At 43.0% G+C, this 22160-nt stretch overlaps 2 protein-coding genes across 2 annotated transcripts in view; one reads left to right on the forward strand and one right to left on the reverse strand.

Annotated features, from left to right (window-relative positions):
• kcnq1.1 (potassium voltage-gated channel, KQT-like subfamily, member 1.1) overlaps positions 1-16462 on the forward strand; it is a gene marked incomplete at both ends in the record, with an annotated part of 33403 nt that extends 16941 nt beyond the window's left edge. The window contains 6 exons of the mRNA XM_080843548.1: positions 234-357; positions 11545-11620; positions 11937-12031; positions 12414-12460; positions 12803-12864; positions 16250-16462. Coding sequence (XP_080699674.1) covers positions 234-357; positions 11545-11620; positions 11937-12031; positions 12414-12460; positions 12803-12864; positions 16250-16462 — 617 coding nt within the window. The remainder of the gene's footprint in view (positions 1-233; positions 358-11544; positions 11621-11936; positions 12032-12413; positions 12461-12802; positions 12865-16249) is intronic.
• A 4256-nt stretch (positions 16463-20718) lies between these two features.
• Positions 20719-21491, reverse strand: cdkn1ca (cyclin dependent kinase inhibitor 1Ca; the record flags this gene model as incomplete). The annotated part of the gene is made up of 2 exons (XM_080843790.1): positions 20719-20831; positions 20951-21491. 2 exons carry the CDS (start codon positions 21489-21491, stop codon positions 20719-20721), a joined length of 654 nt encoding a protein of 217 aa, XP_080699916.1.
• Between the last annotated feature and the right edge of the window lie 669 nt (positions 21492-22160).

Consider the following 22160-nt stretch of genomic DNA (forward strand, 5'->3'; position numbering starts at 1 on the left):
AGTGTGTTTACTGCTGATTTATCATTAACTGATTTATCATTATACATTCAACCCGTTTTAGGACACTAAGAGGTGAAAAGAAGTGCTGATTAGCTGAAGGCGTGTTAGTTATTAGCCATATATGCCTTCTGTGTGTGTGTGTGTGTTTGTGTGTGTGTGTGTCTGTGTGTGTGTGTGTGTGTGTGTGTGCGTGTGCGTGTGTGTTGTGTGTGCGTGTGTGTGTGTCTGAGCAGTGAAGAAGAGTCCGGGGCTCCTGGAGGTGCAATCCCCTCCCCCGCTCCAGAGGAACAGCAGCCTTCCTGATGACATGGAGATGGAGCCAGACAGCCTGCTGCTGCCAGTCACTCATGTGTCCCAGTGAGTGTGTCCTCCTCCGTCACATCACATCACGTCACATGTCACGGCTCCTGTCTGTCTCCTTCCTCTGGACTTCTGCTGGAGTCTGGTGGTGATTGGTACATTTTACTGCTAGAAGGGTATTTCTTGTGTCGTGGTTTGATTGCAGCTTTGTTGAAGCCACTGTGCTAATTGGTCGGAATACTTTATATAGTATATTGTATGTAGTATAATAGTACTTTATATAGTATATTGTATGTAGTATAATAGTACTTTATATAGTATATTGTATGTAGTATAATAGTTCTTTATATAGTATATTGTATTAGGTATAATAGGACTTATAATTAAGCCTGTTACCTAGTTAAACATAGTGAAGAATTCATTACGACAGGTATTGTGAGTATTTTTTTCTCCAAAAATAGCACACCAGTAGTGCAAAATATTCTTTGGGGATACACATTAAATGAGTGTTTGTCTGTGTGTGTGGGGGCGGGGGAAAGTGTGATAAGGGGTCTCTTCCTGTCCCTGAGGACCCTTACGGAGCAGAGCAGGCTAATGGGCCAGGGTGTGGATTGCATGCAGGGGTGCCATTAGCAGGAGGCCTGTGCCCCATTAGTCGTCAAACATGTGGAACAGTACTAGGCCCATAATGTGCACTTTGCTTAATAAAACAAGCAGTAGCTGCATGTTTATTCTTCCCACAGAGGCTAATATGAGGAAAATCTGACATGGAGCAGCACTTTGCAGGCTACCACCCCCTGATTTCACTGATATGGTAAAGCTGAGCTCAGTTTGTCTACAAGTGTGTTGGCAGTTTGTACCACTAGAGGGCAATGGAGGTGAATTTCTGATAGAGCAGCCACTCTGTGGAGAGACAGTGACAAGGCAAGATTTTTTTTGCAGGAAAACCATGAGTTGTTTGATATTCTTTACTGAACAGTTCTTTGAAGCATGTGTAAATTGTCTAATATTTGATGAGCTTTGATAAGATTTTTAAAATTATGATTAATGTTTATTGCGCTCAGTAATAGTGTTCTTTTGATCATTTCTCAAGATGGTGGAGATGGGCACTCCTGATAAATGAATAGCACGCTAATGATCATTAACGAAACTGCACTTCACATCCTAAAGATTCAAAATAGACAGTTTGCGTCTCTCAGCCTCTGTGACTTCCGTGACTTTAAGCAGTGGAGAGAGAGAGAGAGAGAGAGAGAGAGAGAGAGACACACAGAGAGAGAGACACACAGAGAGAGAGAGAGCGAGAGAGAGAGAGACAGAGAGAGAGAGCGAGAGAGAGACAGAGTGCACTCTCGCTCCTGGTAGTTGAGCTCATGTGAAAAACAGCAGAGACTGGAGATAAGTGCTGATATCCCCGCTGAGTGACGCTCAGTTGGATCCCTCTATCAGAATAATTTGTGTCCCCATTAAATACGTCAATGGAAGAGAGATGGCATTTATTGCCCCGGGCCAAAAGTGGAGCTCATCAGCAGTGAATGCTCATTTTGGATGGTTTGAGGGGGCATTTTTGTACGGTGTTGAGGTAAAGGGTATGATGGATGATCTGGATAGCTTTACTAATGGCTGTGATAAGACGGCTGTCATGGTAATGGAATGCTTTCCTCTGCTTGGTATCAGTTAATCTCTGCGTCTGGGGCTGCTCTCTCTCTCTCCAGCAGCAGGAGGAGATGCTGGGTCTGGCCGGGCCGGGCCGGTCCTAGAGAACGCTGTGATTGAGACGACTTAAGATCCACTGCTTCCCTTTGTCTAGTGTACCAGGAGGATCTGTCTGTGTTCTGCTCTGTTTCAATGGTTCTGTGCTAACCGGGGAAAAAAGGATGGAAAATGGATCCTTTATTAGTGATAGATCCAGGCCAATGAACTGTGTGGTCAGTGACTTGCTGCTGCTAATCATTGAGGAATCACTTTAAGCTTTACTGACCAAACTTATGTCCTGTCATAAGAATTTCAGTGCCCAGTCCAACTCTGTTGTTCTGTGTATCTGACAATAAAAAGACTTGACTTGACTTGACAAACAGCAAGCAAGTTTTTTTTTTTTTCAAATTTCCGATAACTACCACAATAGAGAAAGAAGGAAGAGAAATAGAATAAAAGAAAATGTCTCTGGATTCGCCTGGGGACCTAGAATTTCAAATTTTGAATTTGTATTAAACAACTAACCAAACTATTTGCTGTGCCTCACACAAGGGAGGGGAGGAACTTTTTCAATGGCTTTATCAAGAAAAATAGCGAACAACAGCTTTAACCTAAATTTTGCAAGCTGTAAATATCAACATATAAACAGGAGATTGAGAGTACATTTCAGTATCAATATTGTTATTATCAATATAAGGGCTGTTAATACTGTTATTTAAAATTGTTATTGAATCCGTGTATGTATTTGGTAATTTAATTTAGCCTCTACTCTTACATAAAATCTTGGTAGATTAATGGTCAAGGTTTAATGCTGCATATGTGTATGGCAAACACTACACACCTATTTGTCATACACATCCAATGACACAACCAACTGAATAATTGTGATGTAATTTGATCTGAAAGTTTATACACTTACACTTATACACTTGACTATAACACTATAACAATTTACTCCTATTAAAAAATAAGGTAGGGAAAAATACTGTGAATTGACAGATAGAAGTTTTCGGTATTCCACTGTAGCCTATAGCCACAGGCTGGGTGAGAAGGTTTGTGTTGTTGTGTTAAAATACCCGGGCATTGTGTCTCTGAAAAGTGCACTCCAAGAACCAAAAGAACCAAGCGCTTATGTTAGCGTAGAATGACATGTCAGGAAATCAACTTTAAATTGCACTCAAGCCTTCCCTATGTGCTTTATGTCTGTCTGGGAATGTCTGAAGGGATTGTAGCTGAAGCCACAAATCAGGTCTCCCATCCCCCCACCCCCCCACTACCATTTTCTTTATAAATTCTGTGGGAGCTGAGCCATGCTGTTCTTGATCTGTGTTCAGACAATTTCCGGCAGTCTGCTCCATGTCTGTCTGTCTGTTTATGAACATGACTGTAGGACTGCTGCGTATGCCTGTCCTTCCATGTGTGCCGTTCTTCAGAACATCACACAGAACAACACTCTGAAATCAAAAGAGTTTTCTCTGTATTGGTCGTGCTCCTGAACTTCTTTTTCTCGAACACGGAAAAAGTGTTGTTGACTTTCCTTTATCTGCCGAGCCCCTCCTGAGTCTGCCAGGACTGATATATGGCTAAATGTTTAATGGGTCCTTGTTTAACCCGCACTAGGATGTGAGCTGACGTCTTTCAGAGTGTGGGCTGGGAACAGCTGGGCCTCTCCCTTGTACTTTTGTGTGTTTGTATTTGCATGTGACTGAAAAGCCGAGTGAGGCGTCCCCGGCTCGTCCTCTTCTGCCCCGCTCTTAGGCGCTGTCCGTCTCCCCTCGCGGCTCTTTACTTCTGCGCCCACCTCTGACCTCAGCCTGTTGACTCAAGAGGTTAAAGGAGCACAATGGGCTCCTCGTGCCTTCAGCTAAAAAAAGAGCTTTGCTGCGCTTTGGGGGGGTGGGGGTAGTGGGGTAGTGGGGTGGTTCGGCCAATGGCCCGGCTTAGCCTCCGCTACTGTGTGGAAGACACACAGGACACACACTCACTCTGCACTCTTCTGCCGCTGACAACCATTGTGGTGTGTGAAAGAAAGGACTTGTAACCAGTCGGACCAAGCAGACAATTGCTAAAAATGAGAGAGAGAGACAGAGAGAGAGAGAGGGAGAGAAAATGTTTTCTCTCTCTGTGTGTCTAATCTGTGGATTTTTTTTTGTGCCTTTTATGTGTAATACAGTTTGAGTGTGGCATTGGGTGCACAGGGAGTAAGAGGAAGTATTGGCTGAAAAGACAGATTTATACCACAAAAAAGAGAGAGAGAGACTTCTAGTGGCAGACTAGGCCGAGTAGAATGGCTCTCAGCTCTGCTCAGGAGACAAAGGGCCATTGTTTTGGGCTCTACACACGCCAACAATAGCCTGATTGACAAGCACCCCCAGCCCAAGGGCTTCTGGGAGAGGGCTGCAATGGCAGCTTTGTTAGCAACACTCTTATTGTAAGAAACAATCACCGTACCGCAAGCATGTCCTGCCATGTCATGCACGGGTTTTATCCATATTATTAGAGATCTACACCGCCTATTTAGATTTCCATTCATTTTACGTTTGGGTGGGTGCTGTCAGAGAGTTAACACAGTTTAATTTCACTTCAATGCTGTCATTTACACCTTTAAATTAACCTGAATGCTTTGATGATTTATCTGGACTTCAGGTAATAGAGGTTTTCCTCATCTACAAGATTATGCACACAAACTGTTCTGCCTTGTGCAAGAATGACATGAAACCAGTGTTCAGCATACAGCCGTGTACAGTCATCAAAGGTCTCCTGTTTCACACAATGTTGGGTCTCTTCACCTTTCCACTCCCACCCACTCAATAAGGCCCATTTATTCTATGGTCCCACACATAGCAGACATTTAACTATGCACAAAAGTAAAGCCTCATTGCACTGTTCAGATTATCATCACAGAATGCCATGGTGTGTAATTTTAATGGAAAATCTCAGGTCACTGGAGTTTGCATTGAACCTGAAAAGAAGCGTGTGTTTTCTTGACTTTGAGGGAGGCCCTCTACTGCCGTAGTTTTGCCCTCTGCCAGCACAAGGGCCCTTATTTGACTTTCCTCTCCTCCTCTTCAACAGAAATGTACTTGTAGTCAGGAAAGAAGGAAAGGAAAAACAAATAAGAAGACGTCAAAGATTAAATTGAATCAAACAATGTCATATTTGACTTCACTGAATACTTTGGTTTATACAACTCTTTAGATGTATACAAACCAGCATTACAAAAATCATCCTTGAGTGTTGTTTCACTGTTTTCCATAGAGTTCAAAGTATACACATAATAAGCAATGCTGTACGTGCATACCCTACCCTCAGTACAATGACTCCACTATGTAGATACATGTTAAGGGTGTGTGTTTTGTTTGCCTCTGCGTATGCCTGTGGATGTGTGTGTGTCTGTGAGTGGTCGGCCACAGCATTCCTTGAAGGCTGGAGGAGGTAGCCGCAGTGTTGTGCTCGGTTGGAGTTTGTTTAGCTGCTGCATTGTGCGCTAGCATGTGAAACGGCAGGCGCCAGACATAAGCCGTTTAAGTTTGCCACTGGATGTCAGGAGGCTCTGGATTCTTCGCAGCAGTTCTTAATGAAGATATTTAATACCATTTGTCAAAGCGCCGGCCTTTGATGATGCAGATGAAAGAGTGGATCTCCTGGGGTGAACCACAGGCACCGCTACCACTGCCTGCGACATGAGGGGAATTTTTGGAAGTGTGTGTGTATGTGTGTTTGTGTGTGTCTGCTCTTACCTCCCCAGGCAAAAGAAACAGAGGGTCCTAAAGGTCTCCTGTCATACTGTCTTATGTTCAGCCTCTGGTCAATCATTATCTCTCATTAAGGCGAAAGGGGGGTGGTGAATGGGAAGGGGCTTATCACTGAAGGCCTCTTATTAAAATGTCATTGAGACATTCTGGCCGGGAGATGGAGAGTGCAGATAGAGGAGCTTTATTGGCCCCGGACCCCTCGGCTCCATGGCTGCTGTAGTGGCGGCTCTCTGGTGGCGTAAATCGGCTTGTCGCCCCTCTCCCGCTCCAAAGGGATATTCTTCGAGGGCCGCGACGCCGCTCAGGGCTCCAGGCAGCTGGTGCCATGTGCAGGGGCCCCTGTGGCTTAACACCGCCGCACACAAAAGATCTCAACTTTTGCCTCACGGTGACAGGGGCAAGAGTGCAGGCCCAGCAAGGGGTTTCTCCCGCGGAGGAAGAATGCAGCTTACAACTCGTCACATGATGGTGCTCACCCGACGTCGCCCCCTTTTCAGGAATGTATTGATTTGGCTTTTTAAGGTCAATTAATCACAATCACATTTGGTGTCTAGACTGGTTAAAGTGTGTGCTTTTCCGGAGTGATTTTGTTGACAGTCAGTATCTCTTACTTCATATCAGTGGAGTATTTATCCTCAACATCCATCTAAAACATTTGGAGAACTACCAATAGTATTGAGCCGGTTTGACTTCGCTGCCACTATTTGTTAAATCGTCTACGACAGAGTCTGTGTTGTTCCTGTTTTCTCAGGCTTGGTGAGCGATAATCTTCTGGGTATCTCACCCTAAATACAGATAGCCCTGCAATTGTTTTCTTTCCTGTTTATCTGGCCCTGATTGCTGATGAGTGGCCAGTGGGGGAGGGGAGCTTCAGTGTCGCTTTTGTACGAGCCACTCTTCCCTCAAAACAGCCTCCTCCGGTGCCTCCCACTTTACCCGATGAATGCAGCTTCGCACTGATCACATTTAGGTCCCCCTTGTTTTGGGCCATCAACGTCATTGCCCAAATGATGGTGGGGAAGAGACTTTTTTTCCAGCTTTAAAAAAACCCCTCCCTGTCATTTTGGTTGTATCTGTAACGTATCTGAGTGTTTATGTTATGCCATTTCCTTCCCAGTGCTGTCCCTCTGAAGTGTCTGCTGTGTTTACAGGCTCTCTCCTTGCCCCTCCAGCGTCACTGGCAGTGGGGCTCTAATCAGAGCTGGGGATGCTCCCAACACGGCCATTGTTTTCCCAGCCACGCCCCGTACATGAGGGCTTCCCTAATGAGGAGGGGGGGAGGGGGGAGGAGGGGAGGACAGACAGAGGGCTCTCTTACACTGGGGTGTTGATTGCGCTTGTGGCTTAGCTGTTTCCTGCTTCGTTACAGCGTCGCCTTTGATGTGCCTTTTTCGGGGACAACTGTGAGGTTCATTGTCAAGCATATCCATTGAGTGAATCGCTAGCATGCAAGCCATGACCTCCGCTCTCGGATGCTTGTCTCAAGGGCAAGGGTGGGGGCTCTGGACCTGTGATACAACTAAACAGCTGATGTACAAGCAACATGTCTGTCCATTTAAGAGTAATGGAGAGTGGGAGGTGAAATGAAACAAAGTAGCCAGGAGCTGGTTATCGTTATCGTATTAAGCGCTCTGTCATTGGAGTACAAGGTTTAGCAAATCTAGTGAAGGTATTGAATGAAGTCCTCTATGCCTTCTAAGGAGTCATTAAAGGGCAAACATAACTGCATAACATCAGCATTGCAGTGACATCTCTCTTAGAATCTCTCAGAAAATAACTCCTGGTCTGGTTCAAAAAGATATAGTCCAGTCTATGAGTGGGTGGTCATGAAAATGTGTTTGTGTATCGGAGCCAGTGTCTTTTAGTATGACTTATAAATCAGGCCTCAGGAAGGCATTTTAACTACGGCTCATTTTCAAGCCTTGACTTTAGGTGCTTTTCCACTGCCGTAACTTGCGGACCGTTTTAGGAGGAGCTGGCACCTTAAGGCGGTTTTCCACTGCAGAAACCAGCCTTGTAGGACCCTTTCAGCTTCACCAGCTATGTGATGAATGTCAAGTGAATGTCTAGTACCTGGCTCACTTCACTGCGATTGTCAATCCGTCACACACCTGACACCAAACGAGTTGGACAGGACACCAGATTATGATTCCCCTATTCCACCATTACTGAATTGCACAGGTTAATCAATCAATCAATTAAAATATAGTGCAATACTTTATTACACTAATTCTGAAGTTAATGGCTCAGTTCATGTGTAGTTATGCATTGGTCTTGTAATGCAGCAGTAGCTTGGTGTAGTTCTATCTTTTCATGGAAGATTATAGTGAAAGATTGCGGTGTCTCAAATACTGTCAGTATTTCAGTATCTCTGCATAGGCTCTGCATTTGGTGTCAGTCATACTGTTGACTTGGCTCTGCAGGCGGTTAACGCGACTGACACATGACATTTCTGAGCCTGTGTGCTGTGCTTTTCACGCCTGCCCGCCACTCACCACAGAACCGAGATGAGGTGAGGTGATGAGACTGAGCGCAGTGTAGATGAGGGGGGAGAGAAGAGGAGAGAGGATGAGCTGTTTTCAGAGTGTAGCTTTTTTTATGGGACATGCATGGGGAGGAGAGAAGAGGCATGGATTGCGTAACCTTGTACAAAGGACAGGCTAATGGCCTACATGTTTCCTGTTTAAGGCATCGTGGGTGCTGAACACTGAGGTTGACCTGTGGAACTGAGGTGGTAAAGAGCCTTCACCTACTATATGCTGGGGAAGTTTCCTCCAAGACACACACAAACACACACACACACACACACACACACACACACACACACACACACACACACACACACACACCCACACACACACACACAGACTCCCTGGGGAGCCCTCCCCTGCCGTTTAAGTTTGGACAGCCTAGCGGTGAGGTAGGCTTTGTGCTGGTGCCAGAAGCAGATGGTGACCCCGCGAGGTCAGGAGACCATGGCCGCCGCTCGTGCAGAGCCAGACCTGGAGCAGGAAGCGTTGCCTGGGGGACAGATGGGCCCGCTCCCATGTCCCCCTCTCCTTCTTGCCCTCTCTCTCACTCTAGCCAAGGCCGGGGCAGGGAGGCAGCGCCAGGGATGTGCCCCTGCTCCCAGCACACTCCACTGGAATCCCAAACATGCATGGCAGTCCAGCTCCAGAGCGAAAAATGCGTTGGCGGTCAGGTCGCGCTCGTCATTTCCCCCCCTTTCTCTCTCCTGTCTCCTGCTCCGGGGATGAACCCGTCTGGATTTTATGAGTCATGATCAGAACAATGTGCACTTTTATGCCAGAGAAAGGGCAACAAGAACATTTGTGCACTTTGAAGGCATGGCATTAATAAAAAAACTAGCAGGGTGCTCTTTTTATCTTTTGAGTGCTGGACCAACAACATTAAATAAAGTAGTACACTTAAGTGCTGCATGCTGTTGGTGAAACTTAAAAAAGAAAACACTAAAAAAAAACAATCAATAGATTATGCCGTACTCCCCACACATGCCATACAACTTTCCCCTTGCCCGAGAATTTCTGCCTTAAAGGGCATGCTTTCCGAGCCACCTGTGTTCAGGCATTGTTTGGGTTGTGTTGTCAGACCAGATTCCCCAGCGCTTTGTGTTCATTCTGCATTCCTTTGGAGATGTGTCACATTTGGAATGGCTCCTCTTTATTTGTTCAGATTGTGGCCTCAGATAGCGCTGTGTGCTCAGAGCACAACAAGGACACCCCGCTCACGGAGGCAGACGAGACGCATATCAGCCAGGGCAGCCATCAGCACAGATAACATGGAGACAGAGATGGAGACAAAGAATGAGGGTGTCAGACTAGAGTTAGTCGTGATGTGGCAGTTATTTTGGGTGCTGCGGAAATGGAGAAATAGTCTAGATTGGAGGAGAGAAGGCTTTTAAAGCCACTGTCTCCAGGCTTAGCCTTACATAACAATGTATGTTTTTGTCCTACTTTGAGGAAATAACTAGTGATTTAAAGTTCTGTTAAATGTAACTCTTAAAAGAAAGGTCTTTCTTTTAGGTCTTGTGCTGGAGAGTTCCATAGTTTTCACCTAGACCGTGTTCTTGAAGGCACCAGTCAGCGCTAACACATAAGTGCAGCACTCTCCACTTACCCTAATCCAGTGAGAAATGTAACCTAAATGAACGGTAAACACCACGTCTCATTTCTGCTCAAGTACGCCAGACCTGTAGACGCAGCAGCCATCTCAAAGGGCCTTTGGAGAGGTGGGGTCCTCTGTCATGTTATTTCAGTCATCATTTCACTCCAAGCACAGAGAGGACAGGCGCTGGGAGGAGGATGTCACACTTGTGCACTGATTGAGGAGAGATCTGTGAGTGTGGATCCTTCAGCGTGTCGTTAACTGGCCTGGCGTAAGGGAGGGAGATAAACCTGTGGACGAGTGGACGGCTGCCCTCTAAAGACTTCACCTTCTCCTCTATTATTGCCTCCAGTCTCTCCCCTCAGCTGTTGGGGGCCGAAACCTGATCCTGGAAAGTAGTTGAGCGTCTCTCCTTTCCATCATTTCTCTTTCTCTCCCCCCCCACCATCCACCCAAGCCCAGGCGGCTCCCACATCCATTAAGTCAATGAGCCCTGACAGCCTGCAGTGGGTCTGCTGCTAATGGACGTTAAAGGTCCTGTCTTGAGCACGTTCTCTGAGGAGAAGATAGCTGGCTGGCTGGCTGGCTGGCTGTGCTCTCGGTTGTGGCTGAGACGGCTGCTCCTTGTGTTTTACAGCCCATAGATCAAAGCCTGATAATGGCTGGGGCTGAAAAAGCCTCACCAAGCATGGAGGCACGATGCAGTCAAAACAAGATTAGTCTTTTTTTTTTTTTCATCAAGAAAATGTATCAGGTGCAGTGCAGAGGGTGCCAGATCTGAAACCCTGGAGGTTCCACTCTCACTGTTAGGGCTAATTGGGTTTCAGGTGAGTAGGCTAAGATGGCTAAGTCAGACACGAACTACGCAGCAGAGAAGACACAAGAATGCAAGTCCTGTATTACTAATTTACTACGTGTCTGTGTGACAGTGTTACAAATCTTAATCACAGCAGGCTGTCTCTCAGCCCTTCTTGTCTGAGGCTTGTTAGTGCCTTGGCTCTGCTGATGGATGCTCTAGCCCACAAGTGACCTCCCTACATGGAGTGCTCCTCATTGGTGCCATCTGGAGTGGCTAGGAGTCTCACCTGAGGGGGTTTTCACAGCAGACGGGATTAGCATGCAGGTGTCTCTTATAGCCAGATGGATGACATGCGGTGCACATGGTGAAAGTGAATTTGTCAAGAATGGAAGGATTTTATGCCAGTTGCACCAAGTATCATGCGTATGGTTCTGATTATAAGCCACCCAGTGGTATGATTGTGATGGCATAGGCTGGATGAGATTGAATTAGACTGAATAGGTAAGTCCATGCATGCTGTTCTCTTTCATACTTAAACATAAGCAGACACCCCAACATTCTGTATTTGCTAATATAAACACATCACTCATACTCATACACCCAAACATACTGTGTTTGCTCATATAATAATCAATAATAATAATAATTTTTTTATTTTATTTTTAACGCAGTTTTCATTCAAAAGAATCTCAGAGTGCCTCCATATTAAAAACTAACTATAAATACATTATATATACATGATAAGAATCATATAAACACATCACTCATACACCCCAACATACTGTATTTTCTCATATAAACACATCACTCATACTCATACACCCCAACATACTGTATTTTCTCATATAAACACATCGCTCATACTCCTGACAGGATGCGGGACTCGCATAGAGTAGCCATCCGTGTGATCCTGCGCTTGAGATACTTTCTGGCCCAGAAGAGGTTTCAGGTGAGAGACAACACATGCGTGACTATGCTCCCACGTCCTCTCTTTGCTGCCCTGCCCTCCATTTCCCTCAATTTCCCCGTCTTTCAACATTCAAATTCCTTTTTCTTCCATCCTACTCTCATGCCCACTCCCCTTGGGCACGCACACACACATACACACACACACACACACACACACACACACACACACACACACACCACACCACACGCACGCTCACACTGTTTATCATGTGTCATCACCACGTGGCGGCGGTAACACTGTGTTGTTTGCAAACAGATCCGAAGAAGCCTGACCCAGATCATTTTTGTTGTTGCAGCAAGCACGCAAGCCCTATGATGTACGGGACGTCATCGAGCAGTACTCCCAAGGCCATTTAAACCTCATGGTGCGCATCAAGGAACTGCAGAGAAGGTAGACGCCCTGTCTCATGCGTCCCGCCGTACAAGTCCCTCTAGGGCCAGAGAGTAATGATGCAATTATCTGTAATTCACAGCAAAGACCAGCCACACTGTGATGGATTTCATGAAATATTACTTGAGGGCTTTTGGAATGAAATTACACTTCTGAAACTGCAATAGAATATGAGACATGTCTGGTCTTGCTGTAAGTTAATATTAGGGTCAAGATGAGGATAGATGTCTGGTAGTAGTGCCATGCTACTAAAACTTGCATTTAATACATGAGGAAAAACATATAGTTTACAGTGGGAGCAACCTGATTTTCAGTGTGCTAATTACTGTCATGTTTTGTCGAATAAGTGTTACCTTACACATGTGATGCTTTCTTTTCGTAGATTGGATCAGTCACTGGGGAAACTGTCTTTGTTTCAGACCAGTTCAGGTACTACTACCTCTCTCTGTACAGTAGACTCTCAGTCTGCAGCAGATCATTACAAAGGCTTCGGGGACTAGATGCCAGTGAATTGAAATATAGTCATACATTTGTAGTCATACATTTCAGATGTGCTCATTGAGAATCATTAAAACAAAGACTTCTGAACATACTCTTAACTCAATGACTTCATCTTGTATTAAAGATAATTGGTAAAAGTAAAGAAGAAAAGTATGCTGATAACATGTTTTTCTCCTTTTGAGTCTGCGATTCAGGCTTGCTATTCTTGCTAGTCAATCTCACTGACAGGTGTTGTCAAAGAAATCTTGCGAATGTTCCCATTTTCTGTAGAACGGGCTAAAGACAAAGGAACCAACACTATTGGCTCCAGACTCAACAGAATGGAAGATAAGGTAAGCTCTTCAGGAATGAATGTCCTCATTGTCATTTAACCTTGTATGAAGAGTTCAACTATTTTAACGGCACACAACAAAGTCAAACGGCACACAACAGCATAACGCATAGCAGCATACCCAAATTCTATGAGCAAATTCTAACACAGCTCCTGAGGTCAAACATGATGAAACACCAAGGGAGGTATAGGGGGAGAAACCTCATCATAGAAAAACCCAGCCAACCCTTTATTCTCTTCAAATGCTGGCAGCTTTCCACAGTTACGATCATTCTGGCAGACGACGTTGGCTGGAGGCAGCAGCTCCTTGGATTCCCTCAGTCTTGTGTGAGACTCTCCCCTATAATCAGGCAACTTACCAGAGGGGATTCTGGTTGAGTAGGCCCCATATCAAACATTTGTACTGATCTTGCTACAGAGGGTCTATGTTAATATATTATGAAGCTAATTCCAGGTTGTCATACAATATTAACTTACTCTGTTCACACATATTAAATAGTGGTTAGAAGTTAGGATCCCTATTCTAGAAATTAAAACTAATAAAACCATGACCTTGAAAGGATGAATTCTGCAAACCAAAGGGTTTGTGTTCATTTCAAAGCAAACTGTGTATGCAATTATACAATATGTAGGTAGGGTGTGGATTAAAATCGGTTTAATATATAATAGCACTTGAAGAGCTACATTTAAACAGTTATATGAATAAATAAACAGTTTAATTCTGTCACATTTCAGTGACATTACTTATTTAAGTGTAACTTCTGCAGTAGTCACAGGACCACTGGTAGACATGTTCAATAGGCCTGTTGGTTTCAGTCAGTATGCAGAAGAGCAACCACCATCCCAGGGCTCTCATCAAATTCTATGAAAGGAAGGAATTGTGATGTGATGAAGATTTCATGACAAGAGCTCTCTCCCCAGTCATAATTACCTCAACCCTTAGATACTGATGCACCAAGCAGAAGAATTAGCTGTTTCCTGTTTACAACAATTTGCAGATTTTTGTGATGGCAGCCTGAGCAGATAGACAGATGCAGGAAAGAAACCTTCAGAGTGTGACATGCAAATAAGCACACATGTACTGTAAACACACAGTATAATTACGTGCAGATACTATTGGGGAATGTTTGTGAAAAGCTTGCACTAATGCACTGATGTTGTTTGAAAAAAGCTTGTTCTAATGGCTTTCTACAGGGAACATCTACATTTTCCATTGCATTGCAGGATATCTTTGTTTGTCCATTTGAGATCATTTAAAAGTTAAAATTTTATGTGAAATTAATGTTTGGATTATTCAAATTAACCCAGTAATCAGTATAGTATATTATAGTATAGTATAGTATAGTACAGTTTATATATGTTCAATACATTTACAGTTTTTCTGAGGTATTGTGTTCTTATCGCTCTTGATTTTTGCTGATATGCCAGACTGAAGCATTACATCTTTGTGCACACATTTGTTACTCTGCAGACAGACACGGGCAGTCACAAAAGCATGTGCAAACTTGTTGTGTTTACACCCATAACATTACCCTTATGCAAGCAGCCTGTCTCTCACTTATCTGTCTTTCTACAGCTCTTTCATACGCGTACAGTACACGCAGAGGCATACACCCGTATGTGCCTACACACTTAACTCACACATCAACACATACACACACACCAACACAAACACACACACACACACACACACACACACACACACACACACACACACACACACACACACACACACACACACACACACACACACACACACACACACACACACACACACACACAGAGTACACTTTAGAGATAATACAGGCTGCAGGTTTCTTTTGTTTACATACATACAGCTTGAAAATGCCCTGAGCTGCAGTTTTAACTCTGAGTCATGTTTTAATTACAGGATTACTGCTCATGCCAAGTTTCAACCTTCACAAATCTCAGTGGCTCATCCAGAGTTTAGTTCATTATGTCAAAAGCACTTCACGAACCTCAAAAATGACTTTGAAAGTTGAATGGTTGTACAACCCCCTATTACATGTCAATATAACTTACTATTGAATGGAAGAGTCCATTGACATGAGTGGAAACTTTTTGGGATTGGACACATGGGTCCTAAGGCACACACTAGTGATGACAGGAAGTTCAGCCCCAATGGTGTTCCCATCCATTTGAGGTAAACAGGAACAAACAGGCAGAGCTTTGAACAAACATCTCCCAGATCTACTTTATATGCAGTCACACTTTTTGGAGGGTTGAGCCTCTCTCTGACCCTCTGACCCTAATTTAATTTAACTTCATCAGATCAGCACATGAAAACAGAACAGCACAACTCTGTCACCTGTTCATTATGAGACTGGTGTGAGGCTGTCGTGCATAGGAAAGACACTGAATATCTTTAACTAAATGTTTTCCACTATCCTTTTGTGGTTTTGGCTGTGTAGGCACTGTGGCATATTAGGGAATTGTATTTTATTTATTTAATTTTTCAATACATGTTCTCTTAATACGATTACAGACTCAAAATGTTAATTTCTATGCAGAGCAAATTCTGTATTTTATTTTATTTTTTTGTCCACCTTTAGGTGTCTTGGAAATGGTTTTCACTTTTTCAGCTCAGCCCTGCGGCTAAGGGGATTTGAGAGCCAAACACGGGCCTGCAGAACAGACTCCCCAGTTTCATGTCACTGCCTTGTTTGTTGTCCCTTTGTGGTTTCAAGTGTGTATATGTGGAGATGTTTGTCTGTGTGGGAGAACCTTCCATGTTTATGTTTAAGTATTTGTTTGGGGGGATGGTGAGAGCATATGGCGCTGGGTGTGCAGTCGTCTGGGTCAGCCATCTCTGGTGCTCTTGAACAGTATGAGATGTTCTGGAGCAGAGACCCATTGCGTGCGCGCACACGCACACACACACACACACACACGCACACACACACAGACACACACACACACACACACACACACACACACACACAGACACACACACACACACACACACACACACACACACACACACACACACACACACACACACACACACACACACACACCATCTAGGAATGTATAGCCCTTTGTTCTCTTTGCTCGGAATGCACACAACACTCCAATCTTTGGCCAAAGAAGAGATAAAGACCACACTATCTTCACAGGACCTTGTGTAAAATGCTGTATATTTTCTCAAAGCCAGATTTCCAGATGCTTATAAAACAGATGTCTTTTCTATTTCTCCTTCGTCTTTTCCCACTATTTGTTTTCGCACAACTGAATGTACCAGGTGAATATTTCCTTGATAGTCTCGACAGTGGTTTCACTGTAGCCATCACAATTGTCTTAAACGCTTAATGGAGAGGATAAAACAATCTAAGTAAAGAAATCCATTCCCTCCTTTATCCCCACAGATCACACGAATGGACCAGACACTCAGCCGTCTCGCCGACTCTCTAAACCTCTTGCTTTTAGGCACGGGGCAGCAGGCCAGTCCGAGCCGCCGTGGCAGCAGACAGGAAGAGAGAGTCAGCATGCCCCCTCACACCAGCAGCCCTGCGCCCGCCTACGAGCAGCTCACGGTCCCCGCCGCCTCCCCCAACAACGAGGCGAGCTCCTGCTCCTGAGGCTGGGAATGACGGGATCTTTACCCCCTGTGAACTCTTGCATGTCAGACGGCATAATTAGCACAATGATTAATCAAATAGTGTGAGAAAATCAGACATGGTCTTATGAAATTAGATGCCTGTCGGGATACGAAACATGGAATGTGTTTTTTAATAGATCAAGAGCTAGCCCAAAATGTGAATACGTTCATCAGTGTACCTTTAACAGCCTACGTTCTGCCATATGATGTGAATGATGTTATATAACTTATATATGAAAATGCTTCCTATCAGAGTGATTGTATTCATTTTAGAGTTTTGTAGTATTGCTTAATCCCTCAAAAGGGATTTTCAAGTCAGATTTGAGATATGTAATAACAGAAATAGATATACAAAGTTATACCTACAATGTGTGCCTTGAAATCGTTTTGATCTGAACATGAGTACAAGATATTTTCCATAAAGAGTTCATAAAATCATTATTTATTCATGACGAAAATGATGTGCAGATGCAATTATGATCTTCATTTGTTTGTAAGTAGTTTTAAAATCCAAGCAATATTTTGATGGCTTAATATTTTACTTAATTATCTCACAGTTTCTCCTCAATAGTTATGTTTATTCAATTAGGGGATTGTTTTCTCACTCTCTGTTATATACATATGTGTTAATATAATCAACAAGTTCTCAGTTTATGTTAAAGTTATAATGACAAAGTATGCCTTCAAAAACAATAAAAACTGTTTCCCAGTTTAATCCGTTGCAATGCTTGCCCTTCATTTTCCTGCAATGTAAAATATTTTCCATGAGGACAATTCGCTCTTCATGTGTGGGATTGTATATGAAGACGAAGTACTTTAAGTGGTTTAAGACCTTGTGCCATGAGGTAAAAGACAAGAGTCTAAGTTAAGAGAAGATTGAAGGTTCTTTTCCCCCCAATACAGTTTACTTCATCTTCCTTAATATTCAATTATGACGCATCAATCCGATTTATTCTGGGTGTAAGTCTTTTGACTTCTTCTCATAGGTGGCACAAACACACAAATTGTAACCATATTGCATCAGTGATACACCACCACCGCTTTCACCCGTCCAGCACCTGAGGCCCAGACAAAGAAGAGCAGCTCTACACTGAAAGAGCAGACCTCTGAAGCGGCCCTGGCTGGTGTGCCGGCCTCTATAGAAAGCCACAGCAGAGGCAAGAGCAGCAGGACATGGGTGCTGGCAGCCGTCAGTGAGTGTGCAGAAGTGTCTTCTGTGGGGGTCTGAGCCATGTGTTGGCAGATAAATGATAGCCCTTTGTTATGCGTTTAAAAGGACAGCATCGCCGTCTCATTCACTGTGCCTGGTAGGCAAATGCGGAGTCCAAATGCTATTAATTCAAGCTAGTGAACCCATAGAGGTGTACCCAGCCTTGAAGGAGAGGTTTGCCAGGATCTCAGAGAGATGTGCCGGCCAAGCGATGAAAAGAAAGAAAACATGTAAAGAAGTCAGAGGGACATGGGATGCTTGGAGAACACATAAAAAAGCGACAGTAGACGTGTTGAATGCTAACATCACCGTTCAGAGACTGACAGAATCAGTATAGCCTCTGAGAAAATCACAATAGATGAAGATGTTACAGAAAATGTGTAATTGTGTGTTTTTACACTGAACATTTTGGTACCTTCGATTGCACTATATATCGTAAGTGAATACAAATGTTGGCCATACACGTTGAGGTAATGTGTAGTAAATGTTCAGTGATTCATGCAATAATGTGGGAAAATCTACAGAATTTCTGAGTGATGACCCATTGGTGTTCATTATGAGTAAATGGTATAAATCTAACACACCACACAATACCTTTGGGTGTATTTGATGGACAATTGTGCTTCTTCCTTGAGCTGAATTCTCCAGTGTGTTGCTAAAGTGGACGCGATAATAGAGGAGTGGTAGTACGTCAAAAGTCCCCTGAGTATTTAAAGATAGCCCATATGGAGTGGAAAATAGCAGTGAGAATAAAGGCTTGTGCATTGGAAACACATGACAATCTGGACCTCATTATTTTGGTGTAAAGCACAAATGATTAAGTCCCTAACAGCTGTGGAGCGTAATGTTATCAGCTGTTGGCCGAGCAAATGAAAGAGTAAGATATGTAGAAAAATAAATAGATAGATGATCAGAGAGAGGCCGAAGGGAAGATAAACCATCTATTTTCTCTTCAGATGTTTTGACTAAAACATTAATGTAACCAGGGTTCAAAATGATGTTCCGAGAACATACGCCCGCTTAAATTGGAACACTACATTATACATGTGCAACTGACATAACATTTGAACAACTGAAAATAGTTTTTAGAAAAAACTAAAACAGCATATTTAGCTTTTAAAAGTTACATTTAATGAATAAATGGACACGGATGTTTATCAAACCTTTACCACACACTTGTATTAAAACGTGTCAACCTATTGTCTGTGGTGGTTTCTGTCATAATGACACACCATTTGTAAAAAAAAAAAAACCCATAAAAACATAAATAGCAACAGATATGCCTCCAACAAAACCATATTATTTTATATCGCTCTGTTTACCTTCATTTAAAGTTAACATTTATTGCTTTCCAAAAATATCTGTGCTTAATGTGTCTTTGGGTCTGAAATCCTGCCTCTGTGATGATGCCGCCTTGTCTAAAGGGATTCCATTTGTTACTCATCTAAACATCTCAATTCACCTACTTTGTTCATGGACACAGGATGGTGCAGCACCCAGTGACTCAAATGTTGTACCATTATTTGGGGTTCACTTCCATCAAAAAGGGACCAGCAAGCCAAAGACACCTCCTGTAGTTACATTAATAGTTCTTGGCCGTGCCCATGAAATTATACCCAAACAGCACTGGGACAAATGATCTCAAGATTAGGGCTTTATAGACTCTCTCTCTCAGACATTATTCCTTTAAAGCTCTCTATCTCTCTCTCACTCTCTCTCTCTCTCTCTCTCTCTCTCTCTCTCTCTCTCTCTCTCTCTCCCTCACTGTGTGTGTGTGTGTGTGTTTTGCCAACCTAAATTTAGATCTAGCCCTAGATTTTTTCCCCCTGATTCAGCAGTCCCTTTTTGTGGACTTTAATGCCTATTAAATGCTAACTTCTAGGCATATTTGAGATGGGGAAAGATTTCTTCAACTATACAATGAGATGGATGCAGATGGGGTGTGGGCAGATGGCTGGCTTTTGTAGGTTAATGCACGTTGTTGCCAAGGGCTTTAATGGTGTTTGTAAGTGTTTCTGAAGAGAAATTGTTGAGTGGGGACTGATAATGAGGGCTTCTGTATGGACAAAGCAGGGTTCCTAAGGCACCTGCTTCGTTCATTATGGAGAGAAAACGGCATTTAAAATTTCCCCTATAGCATGCAGCTGCCTTCTTTCTCAGAGTAGGAGTGGGTGTTGCAGTTAGCTGCGAGAACATTATTATTTATTTTATCTTAAACGTAGGTGCTCAGTAAGCATGGTCCTTTGTGTGATGTTGTGTAAAGATTGACCATTGATTGCAAACACTTAAAAAAAACAAAAAAAAACTAACAATATAAAGGGTCTGAAATCGTGACGCAAACGACTGTGTGTTGGGACAAAATAATATTTATTTCAATATTACTATAAAAGAATAAGAATAATTAAAAATAATATAAACAAAATATCAAATAATTAAAACCAAACATTTCCGCCGATTCAACAAACGGTTTACAAACATACAATAGCCTAAATATAAAAAAATAGATGTGAACAAACATCAAGTTTGAATGCGATAATGAGAATAAATAAAATTTAAGTTAATTCATCTTAAAAGAAATTAAAATTAAATAGAAAATAGACATGACACAAAAACACGCTAATGTTTCATTTTCATCGCTACATCTTTCTGTATGGCCACTTCAAATTGTCTTTCAGACATAACACTATAAGCAGCAGTGCCAGTGTTTTTGCTACATTTCTCTGGATTTCAGAGTCCCGTTCATTCTCCATCCTCCTTCTGGTTCTTCCGTAGGGAGTGCCATTCATCTGCGCAGCAGATAACTGAACTCTTGACAGCTAGGCGCCTGAAGATGATAAAAACCATGGTTAGTTTAAATGCCCTTTTATAAACTTGATATGGATTAATACCCAAGATCAAAGAAATATAATACATTAATATATGTGAGGCAGGTTATTTGTAGTTGGTTTAGGACTGAGGTGGTTCACATAAAAGGTTAAACAAAGATCTAAAATAAGATTGCTACTGAAACATGGGGTAACCTACCTTTAACGTATTCTTTTGCGAGGTGTTTGCTCCGCAGGAACTGTGACCCCAAGATTTTGGGATGTACGTTCACTTTCTTTTACATTAAATGTGCGTTTTCTTTTGGAGAAGAAATCTGAAAGAAGAACAATGGACGGTTAGGGTTAGGCTACGAACGAATAGATTGCAAATGACCAGGAATTCATATGGACTTATGAATTAAGAAAGTCTAGACATTTTTTTAATTGTTCTTACCTGTAACTTGTGTAGCGCTGATTCTTTGTGAGTCAGAAGATGATGTGTTTTTCCTGCAAACCGAAGGTGTGGAGGTGCATCCCCTGCTCCCCGTGTTGACATTATCAGTGCAGTTCTCTTGGTTAATTCCACTGGCACTAGCAGAGGGAGCTTTAAGTTTGGTGAGTTCATTACACACCGAAACCTTGGCATTTTTATAGTCCACTGTCGTCGACTCTAGATCTATTGTTTCATTCTCTGAAAACCCAGTTGTTTCTCTCCCGATTTGCACTGAATCCCGATAGAAAGTAGGCACTATTGTTACAGACACATCTTCCCATGCGTAATGTCCTGGTAACGGCGCGTCGTCCTTGAAATTAAAATTCCAGCGACTCTGATCTCGTTCAGAAATTTCTCCGAGTTTTGCTCTAAGCTCAACGCTTAGCTCGTCGTGATCAACCGGTCCAAATAAGTTCCGACAGACGCCGGTACGTGAGTGCAGTGGAAACGTTCGCCTCGCAACGAGTCGTTCCAAAGTGCCTGAGAGTTGCACGTTTGACATAATGAAGTATAAGTCCGACAAAAGCAAAATAATATAGGAAAGATCCAGAAGATAGTCCCAGAAATACAAATCCTTTTCTTATACGTTTTTCTCGCCCACTTCAGTCCTACCACCGAAGGTATCAACAAACATTACTGAGGTTCAGCTGTTCCCATTCCTATTTAAGGTTTCAGTGCGTTTGTGTAGGGTACATGCTGGGAGACCCACTATTGGCCGAAGTACGCCCCGCCCAATAACAACCTCACCCTTCCATTGATCTACTGAAAAATAATTGTTCAGGTGCCAGCAGAGAGGGATTTATTATATGAATTAATTTCTATTATCTTAGCCTATGAGAGAGTTGGCAAATGTATGCAGTACTTTCTTTGTGCATATACTTTGTGGATTTCCAACCACACAGGCCCATCTGAACAGTATCATTCTTTTTCACTACAGTTTTTCTGTTGTTGGAAAATGATTGTGGAATGCTTTGTGTTGAAATTCCAAAATCGGACTCATTCAAGTTAAACATAAAAAAGGCATCGTTGCAAAACAAAAAAAAAATACACTTTGTGTACTAATTGGGCTAAATAGTCCGAAAACGAAAGTATATTATCAATACGGACAAATGAAGGCTGTAGCCTGGGAGGTGCATTGACGTTAAGCATCACATTAAAGTGTCGTAATGCC

This window comes from Sprattus sprattus (assembly GCF_963457725.1).
Source record: "Sprattus sprattus genome assembly, chromosome: 8".
Taxonomy (NCBI): domain Eukaryota; kingdom Metazoa; phylum Chordata; class Actinopteri; order Clupeiformes; family Clupeidae; genus Sprattus; species Sprattus sprattus.